The following is a 20,620-nucleotide window of genomic DNA, read 5'->3' as shown; positions in this document are numbered from 1 at the left end:
TTTGTGACCTTTTCACTAAATTTGTAGCACCTACTGTCAGCTGTGCCACACAGTCATGGCTGGCCAGACTAGAAACACATAGAAGGTGATAGCAGTTTGCCAAGATGAAAACTATTTCAGGGAGGGTGCCAGCAAACAACAAAGATGATCATAGACCATTGTCCCAGCCTTTCTCCTTATACCATTGAGTTTTCTGATCTTGTTGAAGAAAGCCAGAGAGCCTAACAATGAGTGGTTCCCTTTCTCCCAGTGAATGGGAGCAAGAGGCCCAAAATATTGTTCAAATCAAACACCCTGCCAGGCTTTTAGGAGCAGGAAAGACTGTGTAGGGAGAGGAGGAAACAGGTAAAGGGGCTGACACACCATATGTCCTCTAGTGTCATTGACCTTTGGCAAGAGCATGATACCTCCTACAGGCAATAGGCAGGCCCAGGCAGATGCTTTATCTACTGAGGAACAGAGGAAAGCATAAAGCTCACATATCATAGAGAGATGGTCTTCTGTGCTTCCCAGGAGCAATTTAGCTCTAGCAGAGTATTAGTAAGAGCTGAGAGATGTTCTTCTTCCTGTCACAGGCCATCTTCAGCTCCCAGATATATTTGGGCTTTACAAAAATCTCTCAAATTCATTTCTTTATTCCGCCTAGGCAGCCTGAGGTAGCACATTTTTGCATTTCTGAAACTATCTTTAAGAAACAAGTGCAAACTCTAATATTCTAAAGTCCTTGAATTTCCTAATCTTTACTTTTTAAGAACTGAATAGTTTGCAGTGTGACACAAGTTGGCATTTATGGGTCACAAACAGCATCACACTAACGTGTGGTTTGTGAAACGGCGATGTCTTTCAGGTGTAAGAGGTGACCCAGGCTTTCCAGGTGTTTCTGGACTACAGGGAGACCCAGGAGAAGAGGGAGAGCGTGGGCTGCCTGGTCTTCCTGGATTTTCTGATGGTAATATCCCAGCAACAGATGTTCCAACAGCTTAACTTTATAGTGAATTTCAACTGATACGTTGTCAGGGATGTGGGAAGTTTATGTGTGAACTGTGGATCATGCGTGCAGAGTGGTAGATAACTAACTGCTGGGACAAAAAAACAGAGAAGCATTTTCTTCCAGCCTTGATGGAGCTCTGACAAAACAACTGGAGATGATGATGGAAACTTGCTTCAGTAACTCCTGTAGATTTGTTCAAGTGAAAACTGCAGTTACCATTTTTACTCTGTGCTAAATATCTCCATTTTTTCTTGCATGCTAGATACAGTTGCATGAACTTTCCCTTCTGCTCCATTACAGCTCCTTGAGCACTGTTGTTAAGAAATTGTTTTGAACTTCTTCCCTGCTTCTGTTCCAGCGGATGGGGATAAGCCAGGCTTACCTGGAGAAATGGGACCGAAAGGTGAAAAAGGTGAATCAGGATCTCCTGCTTATCAGGCAGGCCCGCCTGGCTTTCCGGGTAAACATGGCACACCAGGACTCCGTGGTCCACCTGGTCCTGCTGGAGCCCCTGGTAAGTGCATAGAGATGACAGCTTACAGGAACATCTGTGCTTGTTTTAATGAAAGTGGTTGGCAAGCCAAAGTGAGAAAGTAGATGGAGGCAATGAAATGAAAGAAATAGAAATGAAATGAAATGAAATGAAATGAAATGAAATGAAATGAAATGAAATGAAATGAAATGTGTGGCAGGAAGGACGCACAGGGAGAGGTGTTGTGTGCTCTTCAATGAAGGAAAGGTTTCCATCGATTTTAGACATTCCTGGTGAAATTTGAAGGAAAAGGTTTGTTTTGGGCTGGGAGCAAGATATGAATGTCCAGGAGTGTCTGAGAGAGCTGAATTTCTTCTTTTTTTTTATCCTGGAGAAAAGAAAGCTAAGGGGAATCTTACTGCTACTTTCCCCTACTTCTCAGGAGGTCATAGGGAAGATGAAACCAAATGCTTCACTAAGGAAGGCAGCAACAGGGCAAGAAGCAATGGTGATGAGCTGCAACAAAGGAAGTTCTGCTTAGATGTTAGGAAAACCTTTTTCACCATGAGAGTGGTCAGACACTGGAACGGGTTACCCAGAGAGATTGTAGACTCTCCGTCTTAGGAGATACTCAGTACTAAGCTGGACAGGGTCCTGAGCAACTTGCTGCAACTCTGAGCAGAGGATTGGACCAGGTGACCTCCAAAGGCTGCTTCTGACTGAGATTGTGCTGTGAAAAGCACAACACTGCAGTGCAAGAGCAGAAGTAGAGAAAATGATGTGCAAGAGGTGATCCAGTGCAGGCAGCCTGTGGTACTGCAAAGTTAGTTGTGCTGCAAGAGAGAAGCTCAAGGAATTCAAGGTGAGAAAGAGGAAAGAATGGCAAGCATCATCTGCCACTGCAGATGGAAGTAGCTAAGAAAGTGTGTGGGAAGCTGTGAAAAGAGGTAGAGAGGAAGAGAGTAAGGGGTAGATAATAACAGGCTGGGTTAGACAGTAAATTCCATTAGGGAGAACAGAAAAGGGCAGATGCAGTGCAGCTCAAAGGAACAGGAAGGAAAGGGAATAAAAGTAAATCTACAGTAGATCAATTGCTGTTTTTATTTAACTTCTAGGTCCTCTCTTTGGGTTAAAAGGACAGGAGGGGACACCAGGTAGATTTGGCATACAAGGTTTCCCTGGGCCAAGAGGACAAAAAGGACCTAAAGGTAGGTTACAACAGATAACTCAATAGATGTTATGATAACAGGTAACAGATGCTGTTTTAAGCAGCATTGTGTAAAGCTCCCGTTGTATTCAGTCTGAGTTTATAAAGCTATGACATGCTTGTGGACTGGTGAATTTGATCTGCGGCTAACACAAGGAAGCATTATGTTAGCTTCTTGTAACAAAAAACAAACAAACAAAAAAGAGGAAGTATTTCTCTCAAGTATTTCAGAAGCTACTCAAGTATTCTCAAGTCTATATATACAATGGATATAGCTGAACATCCATTTCATGGTGACAGACCATTCTTTCTTCTCTTTCCAATCCTTTCCTTAGGTGAAGAAGGGGATTGCAGTACATGCCTTTTGGACGAGGAAAGGAGAAGGGGCTCTACTGGTCCCCCTGGCCCTCCTGGCTTTCCAGGAACTCCTGGCCAGCCTGGGAGGAAAGGAGAACCTGGTGATCAAGGACCACATGGTATTCCTGGCTACCCTGGAGCAAAAGTGAGATAATTATCACTTTATTGCATTGTTTTATATGCCTACTAGAAAACAAACAAACAAACAAACAAAAACAAAAAACCAAAACAAAAAACCCAAACACACAAAAAAAAAATAATCCAAAACTACGCAAGAAAACACCCCAGGCTATTCTCCATGGAAAAATGCTAACAAGTATGATTTCTTTCTTTCCATGCCACTTCAGTTGCTTTCAGATTGCTATCTACAAAATACTGAAAGCAAGGAATTGCTAGGATGGAAGTCAAAATATGCAGTTTTAGGAAAAGTGAAAGATTTCCACGTAATCCAAGGTCCACTTCCCATTTAAACAATGCTACTGTACTACTGAGTAAGACCTGACCATCTGGAAGGGTAATAATTCCAGTAGTAACTTATGGTTGTTAATAAGACACTATATCAAAATGATGAAATGCAAGGTTATTGTTTACATTACATTGTCTTCCTAAAAACCAGTATTCAATAACCCCAAGAAAAGAGCTTTGCTTATAATCACTTGCTTGTTACTTACACTGAGAGGTGCTGTACTGTTTGGTATGCCAGTTGCATTGTGGTTCCTTGCAGTCGGAACTAACTTCAGGAAATCACATCTCTCAAGGTTTTAGAATAAAATTCTTGTAAATCTGACTCAAAACTGATTTTGTTTATACAAAGATGTCAGAGCAAACATAATGTTTTCATTTAGTGCTTTAGGCTCTTCTGAACATCTAAAGATGATGCTAATTTTCAGCCCTATAATAGTGTTGTGAATCACAATCCACTGCCAGCTATGAGGATGTCCTCTTTTGTAGTGGTGGGCAGGGAGAATTGCAGGTCAATTTAACAGTGTTGTTTCCATGATGCCAAAGAGTTGCTTGCAGCATTTTCTTTAATGGTTAAAACTGAGCAATTTACCGTAGAATCATAGAATCAACCAGGTTGGAAAAGATCTCTAAGATCATCAGGTCCAACTGCTATGCAGAGCTGCCCAGCCCACCCCTAAACCATGTCACTGAGGGCAAGCTCATCTCCCCTCATGGCTGCCCCTCATGATCTCCACTCAGAGTCACCCCTCATCTCCTCTCAACATCTCCCATCATGACTGCCCCTCATGATCTCTACTCAGAGTCACCCCTCATCTCCTCTCAACATCTCTCCTCAACATCTCCCCTCATGACTGCCCCTCATGATCTCCATTCACAGGAACCCCTCATCTACCTGCCATAGTGGCCTACTGTGTATAGCTGCTAACCCTACCCCTCACAGCTATCCTTCATCTCCCCTCAAGATCTTCCCTCATGGCCACCCCTCATGGCCCACGGCCACCCCTGTTCTCACCTCATGATCTCCCCTCAACCCTCAAGGCCATCTCTCCTGCACCCTCACGACTGCCCCTCACAAGCTCCCCTCACACCTACCCTTCTTGAGCTCCCCTCACATCTGCCCCTCACGGGCTCTCCTCACACCTGCCCTTCACAAGATGCTCTCGTGTCTGCCACTCTCGAGCCTCCCTCACACCTGCTCCTCACGCCTGCTTCTCACAAGCTCCCCTCATGTCTGCCCCTCTTGAGCTCCCCTGACACCTGCCCCTCTGGATCTCCCCTCACACCTGCCCCTCTCAAGCTCCCTTCACAACTGCCCCTCATGGGCTCCTCTCATGCCTGCCCCTCTCTCCTTACTCCTGCCCCTCCTCTCCCCTCATGATCTTCCTTATCCAATACTCAAAGGGAAGAGGAAAAAGGCAAGTAGAGGAATAATGATGATACACTGTGCATAGTGTGATTAACTTGTTTGGTTAAGCCAAGGCCTCTTGTGAGGCTGGATCTGAGTCAGCTAGGGTTTGGAGAAGGAGGGTCCTAGAACAGAGAAGAGCAAGCACTGGGTGTGGAGCCAGAGTAGTGGTGTTGGTGAGGATCTGTTTGTCTTCTGGATTGTGTTCTGTTTTGTTTTGTAGGGAGCTTTATCTTGTCAGGGTTTCTCTGCAAATATGGATTGCCCTCATGTTGCCGAATGTCTGAAGCTGCAATAAAGCCCACTGACATGCACTTCGGAGAGGGCAAACTAACAACTTGCTCAACTTGGATGAGTAGGCATTAAGTGGAATGGCTTAACTGTGGGCCACTCAGTCCTTCATTCCACATAGCAAGATAGTAATGTTTTGAGTATTCTCCAATGCAGTTCTGCAGCTGCAGTCATCTGCAGGACTGCATGTCATGAAAAGCCGCAGCTCTCCCAGGGCTGTCCTCATGCAGAAGCTCCCCTACCATGCCACAAAGACCTTGGTCCTAGTTAAAGTGTATTAATAAACATTCAGGCACATACATGGGATTACTAAAGAAGGAATAATTTACAGAAGCTTTTCTGTTTCTTAAGTGGTTCTGTTTCTTCTTTATTTCATTGCATGTAACACCAGGGTTTTTCGGGTCAAGTTGGATTTCCTGGTCCTAAAGGAGAAAAGGGAGATTCTTTATACATAACTACTAAAGGTAGAGTAAAAAACAAAACAACTGATATCACCTGTATTTTGCGACTATTTATACCTTTCATGAGAGAGATTGATCTCACAATAGAAGGTCTTCTTTAGGTACCAAAGGAATTCGAGGAGATCCCGGGCTGCCTGGTATCAGAGGTGGAGATGGTTTTCCAGGCAGAGATGGATTAGATGGTTTACCAGGACAGCCTGGCTTTCCGGTGAGCAGCAAATACAGCTAAATCATTTCCACCAGACTCAATTACAAATGCATTTAATTCTGAGGGGTTACAAGCACCAGGCTATCCTTCTCTCACAGATAATGATGCACAACTAGACTGGCTTTGCTGGTTATTGATATATTCAAGATCAGGTTTACTCTCAGGGTTTTTAGAACAATCTTTCACTTCTTTTTCCATTTTGCTTGACCAACTACGTAGTAGTGTATGACCCATTTAGGTCAGCTTGTTATTTGTGATAAATAGTGGTTCATTAGTGACTCCTTCTAGCATTGTCTAGGAGAGATTCTGTGTGACTGAACTTCAGCAGTTTTGTTATAACTGAGTTAAAGAAAAGCAAAATTTAATACAATTTTACAGTCTCAAAATGTAGGTTGTGTTGTCATATATATGCTTGATAGCACCTCAGCTAGCTAACTGCTCTTATGCGTTATTTGAAGATAAGCCATATCATCCAATCTGGACTACAATACTTTTTACTACAACTAAAGAGAGTATTTTATATTACTTTGAGGATTGAAACATTTTCTAGTGATGTTTGTTAGATTCAGTAGTGTAGAAATATCAGTAAAGGAACAGACAAATTAAAAATATACCCCCATTTGGGCACAATTTTATATCAGCTTTCCTCAAGGTCTCAGAAGTAAATGGCACACCAGAACAAATCTAGTGATGCATGTGGATTCCCCAAAATCCACTTGCAGCTTTTCGGAAAGGTCAGTAGGCCTCTCCACAGCAGTGATTCATTCATACTGCCCAAGTGCCATTCATGGGCCAACATTTTTAGAGAAATGCTTCCTCTAAGAGTGCTTCTCTCATACCTTTTCTGACATGGGGTTTAAATTAAAATCAGGTTATTTAAAAAATAATTTTAGTTGCAGTGTTGATTTAAAGAGCTGGGATGCAACATTTGGGGAGTTTCTGCTTATGTTATTCACGAGCGTAGTTCAACCGTTTGAGGTTTTTTTGTTTCTCAGCAATGTCAGGTTGACCACATCCATTCACTTCCCTCAGGGTGATGCTGTCAGAGGTTTCCCTGGTGATCCTGGTTATCCAGGTGAATTAGGCCCAAAGGGCTTTCCAGGAGAAGCAGGCCTGCCAGGTGAAGGATTTCCTGGTCCAAAAGGGTACCGGGGTCCTCCAGGTGACCATGGACAAGATGGAAGCCCAGGACCTCCAGGTCTGCCCGGTCTGCCAGGAGAGCCTGGCCAACTAGGTAAGAGACATCAATCGCAGTTATTTACATGAGAGCCATGGGAGATAATTACTGAACTGTGTGAAGCATCTGTACAGCACATTGTTGAAAAGGTAGCATTTGGTGGGGGTTATGTGGGTAAAAAGGGATCGCATGTGTTAGTTGTCCAGAAATATTAAAGAAGGAAGTACTTCAAAAGTCTCAGTAGTTTCATGTCAGGTATTGAAACAGTATGAACAAATGCGCTAGTGCCAGCAAGTAACATCTTTCAGATTTCAAGCAGTTGGTGGCAGTGGAGCAATATCCTGCTATTGGAGTACTCACAGGTGGTTTTCTTTGGTCTTCCCCATCCAGCATAATCTTTTAACTGACCAGAGAAAATCATATATCCATCCTTCAGAGCTCTTGATAGTACTTCTGCAGCTTCCAGCATAAGAATGCCAGGGGTACATTCACAAGAACTCAGGCTCATGCTTTTATTGCTCTACTTTGAAATGCTTGGCAAAATATTCAAGCCAAGGCAGGCACCTGCCAACTCTACACAGTGCATGAGGCATGTAGCCTCCTAACTCTGATAGGGTTAGGTTTCAGGCCTGGATCAAATTAATACATGGATAGAGAGTTCCAGTATGTTATAACAAATAGTTTGTGTTGTAGGTATGCATAATACGTAAGTGAATACATTATCTGATGTTGTAATAGACATTTTGGTTGGAATTGAGAGCACTTTACATTTTTTCTCTTTTAAATAATAACTGCCTTTTACCATTCTTTGCTCATAGACTGTGGGCAGGTCACTGAAGACTTTTCTAGAGGAGATGGAACTGAGCCAATATGGTCAGGTACTGTACGTACAAACTGCTTGATTATATTTTAAAATTTAGTCTTATGCTGCTCTTATGGCTTGATTCTTTCTGGTCATTGTTTTGGATGTTCTTATTTGTAAAGTATTTGAACATCAGGTCACAAATATCCATGCACATACTGTACATAGCTTTAAAGTAATTTAATTAAATTGAACATATTCTAAAAGTATTGCAGTTTTAGCTGTGCAATTCAGAAATTCTTTATTTCATTGCTCCTGAGTGTTTATTGTGACAAAATAATGGTTGCCATGCACTCTCTAACAACAGTCCCAGAAATTAGATGCCCAAGAAAATTTAAACAACTTTTTTTTAAAGAACTTTGAGTGAAGGTTTTCAGTACCATTTGACATACATAGAAAAAAAACCCTTCATTTGTACCAAAATTTATCTGACTGCTTCAGGAGTCTAAGTTGCCCACAGGAAAACAAAGTTCCTCTCTTATTCTGAAAAACAGTCATCCATGAGGTTTGATTACCCTTCCCATACCAGTCTAACTGGAGCAAGCCACCGTAGCCCCTGGGCAATAGGCAGAAGAGCAACTTGAGAGCTCTCCGGAAAATGCCACCCATGACCAATTACATTTTTTTTTTAATGGAGAATAAAATATTTTTTAATATTAGGGTTTTGCCTGTTAATTTCATTCAGCTGCTTTAATGAGGTTGTCTCAACTGCAGGCACAGAGTTGATGAGTGGCAACGTATGAGCACATACAGTGTGACTAACCAGCCCTCTTTGCTTTCAGGTGCAGGCTGTGTGAGGCCACCACAGGGATCCCGAGGCAGTCCAGGACTGCCAGGAGCCACAGGTAGCATTTTGCCTTCACCTTCCTTTTGCACATGTACTATGTTTTGAGGAAGATCTTGCCAGATCGATTAAAGTTGAACCTTAGGAGAAATTACAAGGGAGGACAATGTTAACTTAAAGCCAGCAGAGAGACCTAAGCAGTGTGAAGCCCAGGTGGCTGCACTGTTCCCGAGCTAATTCTGCCTTTGCTAATGAGTGTCAGCCATTAGTAGATGAAAACAGAAAGGACAGCCCATTTGCTATCCTCCACTGCAAGTAAGTGAAGGTATACAAAAGGAGTCTACAGGCTTATAGGTAGAAAGTATACTGAGGTCTCCCAGAGCTGACTGGACACCTCACATGGAAATTCCTGTCTTTTGGGAGCAGGTTGATAAAAGGTTGCAGTGGAGAGCTGTGGCAGATCCTTCTTAATATTCCTCCCCTTGTGATATACAGAGCTCCTTCAGCGAGTGTGACCCTGAAATCTTTAATGCAGCACAGTGTAATGGGCCAGGTTGTCTGAAGCAATGCAGTTGCACTGTTTGCCGCCATGCACACCTTCCTTGCAGAGCTGGTCTATCCTAGCCCAGAGGGACCATCTGGCAATCCTGGGCCTCCCCAGCACTGAGGGTTCCATACCTCTTTCCAAAAGAATGAGGAAATGGTGCAGGGGACAAGGTCTGAAGGACTGTGTGAGATGGAATTGAGAGAAACACAGACAAGGATGCTGATTAGTCATAACTATTGACCTTGAAGAGGGAACTTTCGCTGGTAGTTCCTATAAGCTTATGTACTCCCAGCCAAAGCAATAAAGCTGGTTTTCAGTAAATCCTTCTCATGACCGGCTGGTAAAGGTACTGACAGAAACTATAACTGGGTCTTTCAGAGCTTGGTAAATGTAAAATTCTTGATGCATCTATTCTTGTGTCTCCATGCCTTTAGCCAATGTCAGAGATATGGGCTACAAATTTTAATGTCAAGTGTTTGGGGTTTTTTTCCAGCATAAGGTTTATTATGGCATGCATGGATTGATGGATCGATTTATCACAGACTAATGGATTCTAAAAGGGAACATTTGATCTCTGTTCAAAGATGATGTGTATCTCTAACCTATGTTTCCTTAGTCCTTAATGCCTTACTTTGTTGTTAGGACCAATGTTTCTGAAGGTTGTTTTCTTTGCCATCTTTGTAATTGTTTTCTTTATTTTTTTTTTACTTTGATGATTTGTTTATTCTTTCATTCATACAGTTTTTATCTCAGTGAATACAGTCAGATATAACTCCTAGCTGTAAGACTGTTGTAAAACAAGTGACACTGTTTTCATGTGGTCTATATTTTGTACTTTTGGTTAGCTCTTTAACAAATCTCTGTCTGTCTTTGTCAGCTTTTATGTTCTAGTAATTTTAAGATTTGTTTTCCCTCTCTTCCCTCCAAACACTGGAAAAGATCCCTTGCTGAGCCCAGGGCAGAACTCTGTTTATAGCCACCTTTCAGCCTGAGTGAGTCCTGAAGCTGGAAACCCAGTGGGAACAGGACACATTTTACAACTTTTCACAGCTTCTTGTTGCCATATTTGTGTCAATCTCGTTCCCTGCGTCATTATTCCTACACACATCCTCTGGATTGACTCAAAAGCACCAACACCTCCTTTACACTATTTTCATTGTCTCCTTAGAGTGATGTGGTTTTATCCACAAGATTTCCTGCCGCTTTTTCAGCCAGGATGGAGCTCTGCTATAGGCAGTCAAGTCTCTCAGTGTACAAGGTGCTGATGGCACCCAGTATATCAAGCAAGGAGTCATCTTTATAGTCTCACACCCTCATGTCCTTGTGTTTCTTTAAAATTCCTGGCAGCATAGACAGCCCACCCTAATTTACATCCTTGTTATTCAGTAGTCTCAAGACCTATGTGACCGCTGTGGAATAAAATGTTTTTCTGTTTTGAAGGTACAGCTAAAGAGCTTGCAAACTAAACACTGGTCTAAAATAAAACCTTTTCCTAATACTGTTTGGCATAACATGTTAACAGCAGCTAACACTGCATAATGAGTTACTGAAATATGCAGTAAGCAGTAGTTGCATTCTCTATTTGCTGCCTTCTTTCTCTAGAATGGCTTTTTAATTAGTGCAATACCGAACAGAATGAATGAAGTCAGTTATTACACATGGGAAACAGGACTAAGATGCTATTTTGGTAAGAGGTACATTAGAATTTTTCACTGAGACCTGAAAGCCTAGGATTTTTCCTTTTAATTGCTTTCTGAGAAGTTATTGTTCATATAAGGGAGAGAACAATAGTCCTGTATGGCACTGCGAAAATGCTATTCATGCTGCATTGGCTGTTTATGTGCACCTTAATTGTGGTTTTTTCAAAGGTTTTCTTCTCCCCTTCACAAATAACAGCTAGAACTGCAAAAATTATAGCTAAATAATGGAAATTCAGAAAACTGAAGTGGAGAAAAGTATCAAAATTCAAGTGATGTTTTCTTTGGTTTCTCAAAGAGAGAAATTTGCTTTCAGTGTAATAAAGAAATGAGTTGTAATTCATGGTGATGCTAAGCAACAACATTTAAAATGCTAAAGCATGTTGTTGACCTTCAAGCCTGAGCTGGGAACTTTTGAGGAGCTCAGGAGGGTAGGGAAACAAAGCATTCCACAGGAATTATTTTCAAAGAAAGAGCTTTACCAAATAATCTTGATCTTGGAAGACAATGAATTCCTGACGACTGGAAAAAGGGAAATATAACCCCCATTTTCAAGAAAGGGAAAATGGATGACCCGGGGAATTACAGACCAGTCAGTCTCACCTCTGTGCCTGGCAAAATCTTGGAGCAGATTCTCCTGGAAAGCATGCTAAGGCACATGAAAAACAACAAGGTGCTTGGTGACAACCAGCATGGCTTCACCAAGGGGAAATCCTGCCTGACCAATTTGGTGGCCTTCTATGATGGGGCTACAGAACTGATGGACAGGGGTAGAGCAGTTGATGTCATCTACCTGGACTTGTGCAAAGTGTTCAACACTGTCCCACACGACATTCTTGTCTCTAAACTGGAGAGACATCAATTTGATGAATGGACCACTCAGTGGATAAAGAACTGGCTGGATGGCCGCACACAAAGAGTTGTGGTCAATGGCTCAGTGTCCGGCTGGAGATCAGTAACGAGTGGTGTCCCTCAGGGATCGGTGTTGGGACCGGTCTCGTTTAACATCTTCATCGCTGACATGGACAGTGGGATTGAGTGCGCCCTCAGCAAGTTTGCCAATGACACCAAGCTGTGTGGTTCAGTTGATACGCTGGAGGGAAGGAATGCCATCCAGAGGGACCTTGACACCCTTGTGAGGTGGGCTGATGCCAACCTCACGAAGTTTAACCATGCCAAGTGCAAGCTCCTACACCTGGGTCGGAGCAATCCCAGACACAGCTACAGGCTGGGCAGAGAAGAGATTCAGAGCAGCCCTGAGGAGAAGGACTTGGGGGTGCTGGTTGATGAGAAAATAAATATGAGCCAGCAGTGTGCGCTCACAGCCCGGAAAGCCAACCATATCCTGGGCTGCATTAAAAGGAGTGTGACCAGCAGGTCGAAGGAGGTGATCCTGCCCCTCTACTCTGCTCTCATGAGGCCTCACTTGGAGTACTGTGTGCAGTTCTGGCATCCTCAACATAAAAAGGACATGGAACTGTTGGAACAAGTCCAGAGGAGGGCCATGAGGATGATCAGGGGACTGGAGCACCTCCCATATGAAGATAGGCTGAGAAAGTTGGGGTTGTTCAGGCTGGAGAAGAGAAGGCTGTGTGGAGACCTCATAGCAGCCTTCCAGTATCTGAAGGGGGCCTATAGGGATTCTGGGAGGGACTCTTCATTAGGGACTGTAGTGATAGGACAAGGGGTGATGGGTTAAAACTTAAACATGGGGAGTTTAGATTGGATATAAGGAGGAAATTCTTTCCTGTTAGGGTGGTGAGGCACTGGAATGGGTTTCCCAGGGAGGATGTGAATGCTCCATCCCTGGCAGTGTTCAAGGCCAGGTTAGACGAAGCCTTAGGTGGCATGGTTTAGTGTGAGGTGTCCCTGCCCATGGCAGGGGGTTGGAACTAGATATTTTAAGGTCCTTTCCAACCCTAACTATTCTATGATTCTGTGTAGTAAAACTACTGCAAAAAAATAAATATGTATAATTTTACAAACTTAAGAATCTTTTGCAATGCTTGCAGGTGTTCAGATGTTGAGAAACTAATATTTGTCCTTACCAAAATGTCAAATACTACAGTAGAAGGAAGTGAGGTCTACTTTTACTTGTCAGGAGGTAACTCGGTATGAACATGAGTTCAGTGACAGAGAAACACTTTTACAGGGCACAGCCCTGCTTTTACTACTGAAACTATACATCTGTACTGTCATAAATATAGTAAGTAGAGTAGTTAATTTGTATTCTGTTTCCAGGATGATTAGATCTAACCTTTAGCCTTACATTTCTGTTTTGTGGTTATCTAAATCATTCTGCTCTTGTTCTGTGATCAGGTTAGCCAGGAAGGGGAAAAATTTGTTTCTGCTACAGCATCTCATCTGCGGCTGTTTCCGTTGAGCATTCTTCTTTGACATTGCCTTTTGACTTCAAGATAAAAACCTTAATTTACAAAATATTAAAAGTCTGTGAGCCTAGTCATTTTCATCTGGTAGTCTCCATATCATTAGTCTTTAAGTCAGGTTAATCCATGTTTGTAAGAGCACTCAGCCTAGATTTTTGGCCATGTCTTGGGAACTTGAATACTGCTAAAGAGCTATGGTATAGTCCCATTAAATTAAAAATATCTCATCTTTGCATCCAGAAACACATGGTGATATTTACCATTGCCTTTTCTTATATTATATGCAATTTCTGATTTGTTTGTTCAGAACACAATTTCTTACTTTCTTTCATATAATTTAGGTGCAAAAGGTGCAAGAGGATTCCCAGGTGATCCAGGTCCAATGGGATTCCCAGGGCTAAATGGTACACGAGGTGATCCAGGTCGGGAAGGTTTACCAGGTCCTCCAGGTATCTTGAAAACTTGTCATTCTTTATATACTTTTGACCTCTTCACTACAGTTACTGGAACACAGAAACTTGGTTCCAGATACATTTTCATTTATCTTCCCTTCCATGTTCAAACAATGAACTATTATACAAAACCACTATTTTTCAAATCCAAAAGGATTTCCTGCAACTTCTGTAATGATGAAAAATAACACAGACACCAAAATCTTTCAAAATCTGCTTTATAGTGCAAAATTGTGAATGTGTCAGTAAAAGTCCATGATATTCACATAGAAATAAATTCAGTAACAAGATATTTCAGATTCCAAATGGAATATACTCAGAATGATGATGCAGAAAGTAGGAAAACACTAGTATTACTATTTCTATATAACTGCCAATTTCCACATTTGGTCGAATGTTCTTATAAATGCTACGTAGTTTAAAAGCATGTATGCATATATATAAAAACACTTTGATTCTGCATGTTTCTGCTAAGAACTAGGGGAAATTACAGTAATATAAAAGGTGTTGTAATGGTGCACCTAGGATTTGAACTCCAACATTTATGGTGAACCCTGTGATGCCTACTCCCTGTTTTATTTGTAGGTTTTACTGGGCCCAGGGGAGACAGGGGCCCAAACGGTCTACCCGGACTGCAGGGACACCCAGGCCTCACAGGAAAATCTGGTGCTCCGGGAGCCACAGGACTGAAGGGCTTACCTGGCGATGCTTTAGGTGCTGCAGCAGGTTCCCGAGGGGATGTTGGGCTTCCTGGTTTCCCAGGGTTGAAAGGCTTTCCAGGAGATCAAGGAGTACCAGGAGCTAGAGGTAAAACTACTTCAAATAAAGAAATGTTTAAGTAAGAGTATGATATAAATGTAGGCCAATTATAGGAATGTGAGAGTAGTAAGAGACTGTCTTAGGATGTGTTGGAGGTACTGATGACCCCAGTATCAAATCCCAGTGCCTGATGATCTCCCATCCCTTCACTATCAAGTGTTACCAATATGCTGATTACCTCCTTGCCCTGTTGTGGGAGTGAGAAAAAGAGTAGTAATTGTGTGACTAACTCAAAGCAAGGAGGTCTGTCACAGGAGCCTGTTTGGGAGACTTTTCTTATGATTTTCAATACAAAGAAGAGTGTCATGTTACATAAATTGTTTGAAGTGAAGAGAAATGGTTTCACCTTCAGTAGAGTCACAGAGTGAAAAAAAGATGAAGACAGGTCTGTTGCGCTTGGCAAGTTTGAAAAAAGGCAGAAAACATCACTCTGAAAAGGGGAAGAAACTCAAGGTAAAATGTGAATTGAAAGGGAAAGAAAATTGTGTGACTTTGTTCCTTCTTCCTAAGCATTTCTGTAGAGCTAAATTTTCAGCAATAACAAAAAGTAAGCATGGATAAAAGAAAAAGTATTAGTAGTTTGTCTCTTCTTGATTTATTTTACAGTTCTGAAAGAATGACTCCAGAAGAAAAGCATATGAATTTTTTGTATGTGATGTGGGTTTTTAGTTTCACATGAAGAGGCTAGTGCTTCCTTTATATCTTCTATGCCACTTGTACTACTAGCCCCTCAGAACAAAGAGGTGAAACTTGTATTCTGTTGTTGGGAAAACTCACCTTATGTGACCTTAGTTATAAAAGCACATTTAACTGTAGTCAAGGCAATGGACCCACACTGACGTAAAACCTGAATAAAGAGAAGCAGATTCACTTAGCCTGGATGTTAAGTGCCATGTACTCTTGAGGTCTTCTATGCTTCTGCATTTCCAATCTAAATACAAAGCAGGAATTGGCTTTTAAATCTTGGACACCCCCTTTGCTCTTACCTTATAGAGATGTAAATTGTCACCAAGTGCACTAAGTCATGTCAAGGCCTTTTTTTGCATAAGAATTTGTACAAATCTTCTAACAATGCCTTGTAATGACCTTACTTGAAGATTTCTGAGCAATAACCCCAAAACAGAATCTATCTGCCTTAAATATTCTGATTCCTGCCTATCACATTTTAGAAAAGATACAGAACATTATTTCAGTGGTTCAGTCAGCTGCTTGATTTGATTATTACAAAGATATATATGATAAAGAGAGAGATCAGGAATTACAGAATTACTGGGGTTAAAAGTGGAAGAGACCTGTCCCATCTATATCTGCCCAGTGCCAGATTGTTTCCATTCTTCTGAAAGAGCCAGTCAAACTTTCCAATACAAATATTGAGATCAATATTGGTAATGTGAATCATTTTAAAACTAATGAGTAGTCTTTTATTTGCTTTTCCTGCTCTCACTGAATTTTCAGGGGAAAAACATACCCTGAAAGACTAGTGCATAAACAGAAGTGGTGATAATAAGCTCTCTAGATATTTATGCTCTCTAACGCATGATTATGGTATTTTAGGAGCGGATGGTATGCCAGGTTTGCCAGGACCCAAAGGAGAGCCAGGGCCACAAGGTCTCCCTGGTTTGATGGGATTGCCGGGAACTCCAGGAACACGTGGGTTCCCAGGGCCACCAGGAAACCCTGGGCCAGATGGCGGGCCTGGTTCTCAAGGACCTATTGGTGAGGAAGTATTCCTGTCTTGTGTCCCTCCTCCTGCCAGTTCTCTGTGGCAGGACAACTGTATGGTTTCCACAGCAGAAAGTTAAGCTTGGGATTGTGGCACATGCCATGCTTTTATTCCCAGCCAGAGAATGTGTCTGCACTGTACTGGTATCGGAGGTGGAAAGTAGGGGTGATGATGATCCTCGCTGGCAGAGCTGCTGCTTTTAGTTATACAGCCACCTACCAAGCCAGGTCAGAGCTTGCTGGTGGCAGACTGGGAGAATGGAGCTACCAAATGGGGGAGTAGTTATGGGAGAAATGCTTAATTCCTGAAAAGGAGGAAAAGGTCCTATTGGGAGTGGGTAAAGGACCAAGCTGGTAGGGAGTGTGATTTGCATTGAGGAGCTGCTTTGTCTTTGTAATCATGTCTACAGTTTTTTTTCTGAAAAAAGTGCTAATGTTCTCCCCTCAACACAAAGCTGGTAGGACAGCAGTTTTCTCTTCCTTGAGCTACCTTGTATGAACATCATCATTTATGTCCAAGCACTTTTTAATCTTCCTATTTGCATGTTCACATGACAGGTCCACCTGGTGCTAGGGGAGAAGATGGTGAGCAAGGTTTTCCTGGCCCTGTGGGCATGAAAGGTCTGTCTGGTGACAAAGGCGAAACAGGTTATCCAGGATTACAAGGTGTGCCTGGTGTGCCTGGTCCCCCTGGCATAAGCGGAATGGATGGTTTTCCAGGAGACAAAGGTGAGCTCTGCACAGCTGCTTTGAAAAAAGTAGTGTTGCCTAAACCAGTTGTGTGCTGAGATGAACAAGACACCTTCTCTGCTGGGCTACCTCTGTTTAAAATGGAAGAATTAGGATCATGTGCCTAATATATTCCAAAATCACCATTATCCCCTGTGTTGTGCTTGGCAAAAAATGCTAGCTTCTGACATGCAGCCCTACTCAGAAGGGAAGTGGCTGTTTTACTTCTCCTTTTAAAAATTACACAGTATTTAGTCAGTTCTCTGTCCAGAAGTGTTTCTTTTGTCCCAGTCCCTCTGGCTGTCAATGAAATTAGAGATTTTACCCAAACCTTTGCTTTGAACTTTTTTAAAGCTAGCTGTTTTATACTGAGCAATGCCAGACACAAGGCCTTGATGTTGACTTTTACCAGGATACTAATCTTAAGTATCAAGAAGGTGAGATTTTCACCTGCCAGTCCCAGAAATGCTATGTGTAATGCAAGTTGTCTACATTTCACAGGGATTACAGGGATTTTCAACAGTATTGAACTCCATGTCAAGCCCAGTCAAAGGCGGGGAAAGGAGGGGGACATGCCCGTAAATGCATGTTAAAATTTCACCAGTTGGAAAGATAAGGTTTTTTTCCTAATACAACTCTGGAGTACTGATCACCTCTCATTTGAGAGGAATTAAGATCTATATGTTAGCATGCCCTGTGTAAAACAGCATCCTCTTGTTTGGAGAAAAGGAGTGTGGGATTTTGTAGTGAGAAAGGGCCAGCCAGTCCTAAACCCAAGATTTGTGTCTCTACATGTAGAAGAACAGGCTGACTAAAAACCTTGTAAGGAACTAGGTACCTTTCTCTAGCTTACATGTAGGAGAGGGGTTGAACTTTCAGAAGACACTAAGTTCTGATCATCTCTACTACGTCTCCTGCTGGCTAGTTGCGGCAGTTCAATGTGCCCCTGCTCCTCTCTACCTTGGGTGCCTGACCCAGAGCTGCAGGTTGACCTAGATATCAAGGCGCCCAGAAACAGATACTGCTGCGCAGTTTTTACACCACTCTAGTCATGTGATGCTTAGTTTGCAGAAATCTGATTGAGGTAACAGTTCTCTTCCCTTTCTTTCTTTAAAGGTGCAAGAGGTTCACCTGGCATTGATGGTTTCAAAGGAATGACAGGCCTAAAAGGAAGACCAGGCATCAAGGGAATCAAAGGAGAATTTGGCCCACTGGGGGCTCAGGGCGATAAAGGCTCACAAGGAGCACGTGGTTTTAAAGGTATTTGCTTATGGGTGGTAGCAGTGTGTTTGCTTTTCACATCTGGAGAACAATTTTACAAGGACACAAAGATAACGAAGACACATTTTTCACACGGTAAATTTAGCTCAGACATTCCTCCACCTATTTCACACATGGGCCTCTGGCTGAGAGGCCTGAGTTTTAGGCTCAGGGAAAGGTTACTTCTTTGTGAATCTTTACATGTTTAAGGTTGGAGACAGACATCTCATTATTCAGCTGATCTCAGATAGTGGCACCTCTGGGCATATGCAGATCTTAACAGAGCCTTTTCTCAGGAAGAGTAAGGTGTTTGGGGGAAAAGATTCAGATTTTCTCCAGTTGCACTGTAAAGGTATTTAAATACTCAGAAAAACAAGCAATTAAGTAGTTAAAATTCAGTAAAGTTTCAGCTGATACCATCATCAGTGAAATGAAAAGTGTAACTGAGTCCTCTTTTCTTTGTGCGCTTTACCACAACACCAAAATGTTCTTTCTAGGGACCCTGAGATAGGTACTTAAGAAACTCTAGTCTGCAATTTAAATGTTGCAAAACAATGCTCCCAGTAATTCAGGGGAGGTATGAGCAAAAGGCAAGTGTGAAAACAGCCACTGCGAAGAGAAGTGCAAATATACTTCTTAGTGAAGAACTGTAAGACAGTGTATGATCATAGGAGACAAGTCTGGATGGATGGCCTGTCTCTGCCAGCCCACAAAGAACTAAAGACAATCAATGCAGTCAGTCTCTTCAGGTCCTTTATTCAGAATATTATTTACTGTTGTCACCAGTAACCTTCAAATCAAGAAAAGGAACAAAATAACTGGTAACAAACCCAAACTCTTTCTTTTGCCCAAGGCATTTTGACTGAGAGTTTCCCTTTCACTGGAACTAACCTAATTTTCTGTGCGTTCTCCAGTGTGCTTTTTGGTTTCATATAAACACATGATACCTAACTGAACTGCTGAGAGGTAAATTATCTATCACAAAGGAGTTTGGGTCCAGCTTCCCAGGACTGCATGTACAAAAGTTTAACTGTTTTCTTGGAGTTTTTAATGCTTGACTGTGCTGATGCCACATTGTATTGAGATAGGTCAATACAACGTGGATTTTCCTTAGTTTGTGCAAAATTACCTATTAAACCCTTTTTTGCTAAATTTACTCTTCTGCTCATTTTTTCCACCACAGTGCCACTGACTAGCTTTTTGTTACATGGCTGGTTTTTCACCCCTTAGGTGACCGTGGGGATCAAGGACCCCCAGGAGAACCCCCAAAGCTCAAGCCCAGCATGATGATGGAAGTTAAAGGTGAAAAAGGAGATGTTGGAGAAAGGGGCACAAAGGGATTCTTTGGCTTAAAAGGTCAGTGGTCACAGCAAAAAAACCCCAAGTACATTCAGGATTATTGGTTGGTGTCTTTTCTCAGTTACCATATTAAATATTCCCCACTCATCATTCCACTGTGCTGCAGCCCCTCCCAGCAAAGTCTCTGACAGCAGAAGCTGAGCTCCTGGATGCATTTTACTGTGTTTAGAGCCAAGGAAAGCTTTGTGGGGTTATGCTGTGTGCGTGTGTGCCTCCCTTTTTGTAGTAACACATTATGGTGACTTGTTTTGAAAGCTTCTTACAAGCAACTGCATCTTAGCCTTCCTCAGCTTTAATAGTTTACATCTTTTCTATTTTACTTCTTTTTTGCCTGCAGGTAGCAAGGGAATGCCAGGTGTTCCTGGAAAGACAGGAACTCCAGGGTCCCCTGGGCATCCCAGCTATGTGGCTGGTGTGAAAGGAGACATTGGCGCGAAAGGGCTGACAGGTCTGAAAGGGTATCCAGGTCCAGCTGGCTCTCCTGGCATCAGAGGCTTCCCTGGCACCACGGGAATCAGGGTGAGTGTATGCCTGTGAGGGAGTAAAGGTGTCCTTGTGCTGTCATGCAGCTTCTCTAGGGAGTGGCTTTCACCCCTTGACATGGTGCTGAACAGCTACAGTGAAAAGATAAAAATGCAATAAAAATTTAATAAACCGGCCAAATATTTTTGCTTGATCCCTCCAGTGTTCATCAAGCAGAGTCCTTTATCTTCTATTGGGAGACATCCAAATTTCAGGTGCCAGCTTTTTGCCAATGCACAGTTCCTTCTAGGTCCTTGCAGACCTAGCTGTTGCTGTAGCTGTTGGTAAAATTTTTCTCAATGCTGAGCGTGCTCTTCCGTTTCTCCTGGGACTTATGGTACCACTTCCAAAAATAAGTCACTGTCACTCATCTAACAGTAAAAGAGTCTAAGAATCTCAGCTCCTAGAGGATCATTCACTGTGGTTCACTTTGGATGCAAAATAAG

General features: G+C 42.4%; 1 protein-coding gene and 1 long non-coding RNA gene across 3 annotated transcripts in view; one reads left to right on the top strand and one right to left on the bottom strand.

Moving 5' to 3' along the window:
• Nucleotides 1-20,620, bottom strand: part of LOC133225320 (uncharacterized) — a 37,813-nt gene that overhangs the window by 414 nt on the left and 16,779 nt on the right. The window contains exons 2-5 of one of the 2 annotated variants that reach the window (XR_009729099.1): nt 13,634-13,814; nt 5,489-5,610; nt 2,973-3,107; nt 1,374-1,502 (exon numbers count right to left, since the gene is read on the bottom strand). This is a non-coding gene — a long non-coding RNA (uncharacterized LOC133225320). The remainder of the gene's footprint in view (nt 1-1,373; nt 1,503-2,972; nt 3,108-5,488; nt 5,611-13,633; nt 13,815-20,620) is intronic. The other variant, XR_009729098.1, reaches the window with a different exon arrangement.
• Nucleotides 1-20,620, top strand: part of COL4A2 (collagen type IV alpha 2 chain) — a 139,265-nt gene that overhangs the window by 104,194 nt on the left and 14,451 nt on the right. The window contains exons 19-34 of the mRNA XM_061377573.1: nt 848-949; nt 1,350-1,505; nt 2,579-2,671; nt 3,006-3,172; nt 5,580-5,652; nt 5,751-5,857; nt 6,890-7,091; nt 7,853-7,912; nt 8,679-8,741; nt 13,653-13,760; nt 14,349-14,570; nt 16,137-16,298; nt 16,863-17,033; nt 18,150-18,293; nt 19,524-19,649; nt 19,990-20,171. Of these exons, the coding sequence (XP_061233557.1) occupies nt 848-949; nt 1,350-1,505; nt 2,579-2,671; nt 3,006-3,172; nt 5,580-5,652; nt 5,751-5,857; nt 6,890-7,091; nt 7,853-7,912; nt 8,679-8,741; nt 13,653-13,760; nt 14,349-14,570; nt 16,137-16,298; nt 16,863-17,033; nt 18,150-18,293; nt 19,524-19,649; nt 19,990-20,171 (2,138 nt within the window). The remainder of the gene's footprint in view (nt 1-847; nt 950-1,349; nt 1,506-2,578; nt 2,672-3,005; nt 3,173-5,579; nt 5,653-5,750; nt 5,858-6,889; nt 7,092-7,852; nt 7,913-8,678; nt 8,742-13,652; nt 13,761-14,348; nt 14,571-16,136; nt 16,299-16,862; nt 17,034-18,149; nt 18,294-19,523; nt 19,650-19,989; nt 20,172-20,620) is intronic.

The sequence above is a fragment of the Neopsephotus bourkii genome, unplaced genomic scaffold (genome assembly GCF_033783945.1).
Source record: "Neopsephotus bourkii isolate Nb327-2 ecotype Australia unplaced genomic scaffold, CSIRO-AGI_Nbou_v1 NB_1760, whole genome shotgun sequence".
In the NCBI taxonomy this organism is placed as follows: Eukaryota; Metazoa; Chordata; class Aves; order Psittaciformes; family Psittacidae; genus Neopsephotus; species Neopsephotus bourkii.
This window is presented reverse-complemented; position numbering and strand designations above follow the sequence as displayed.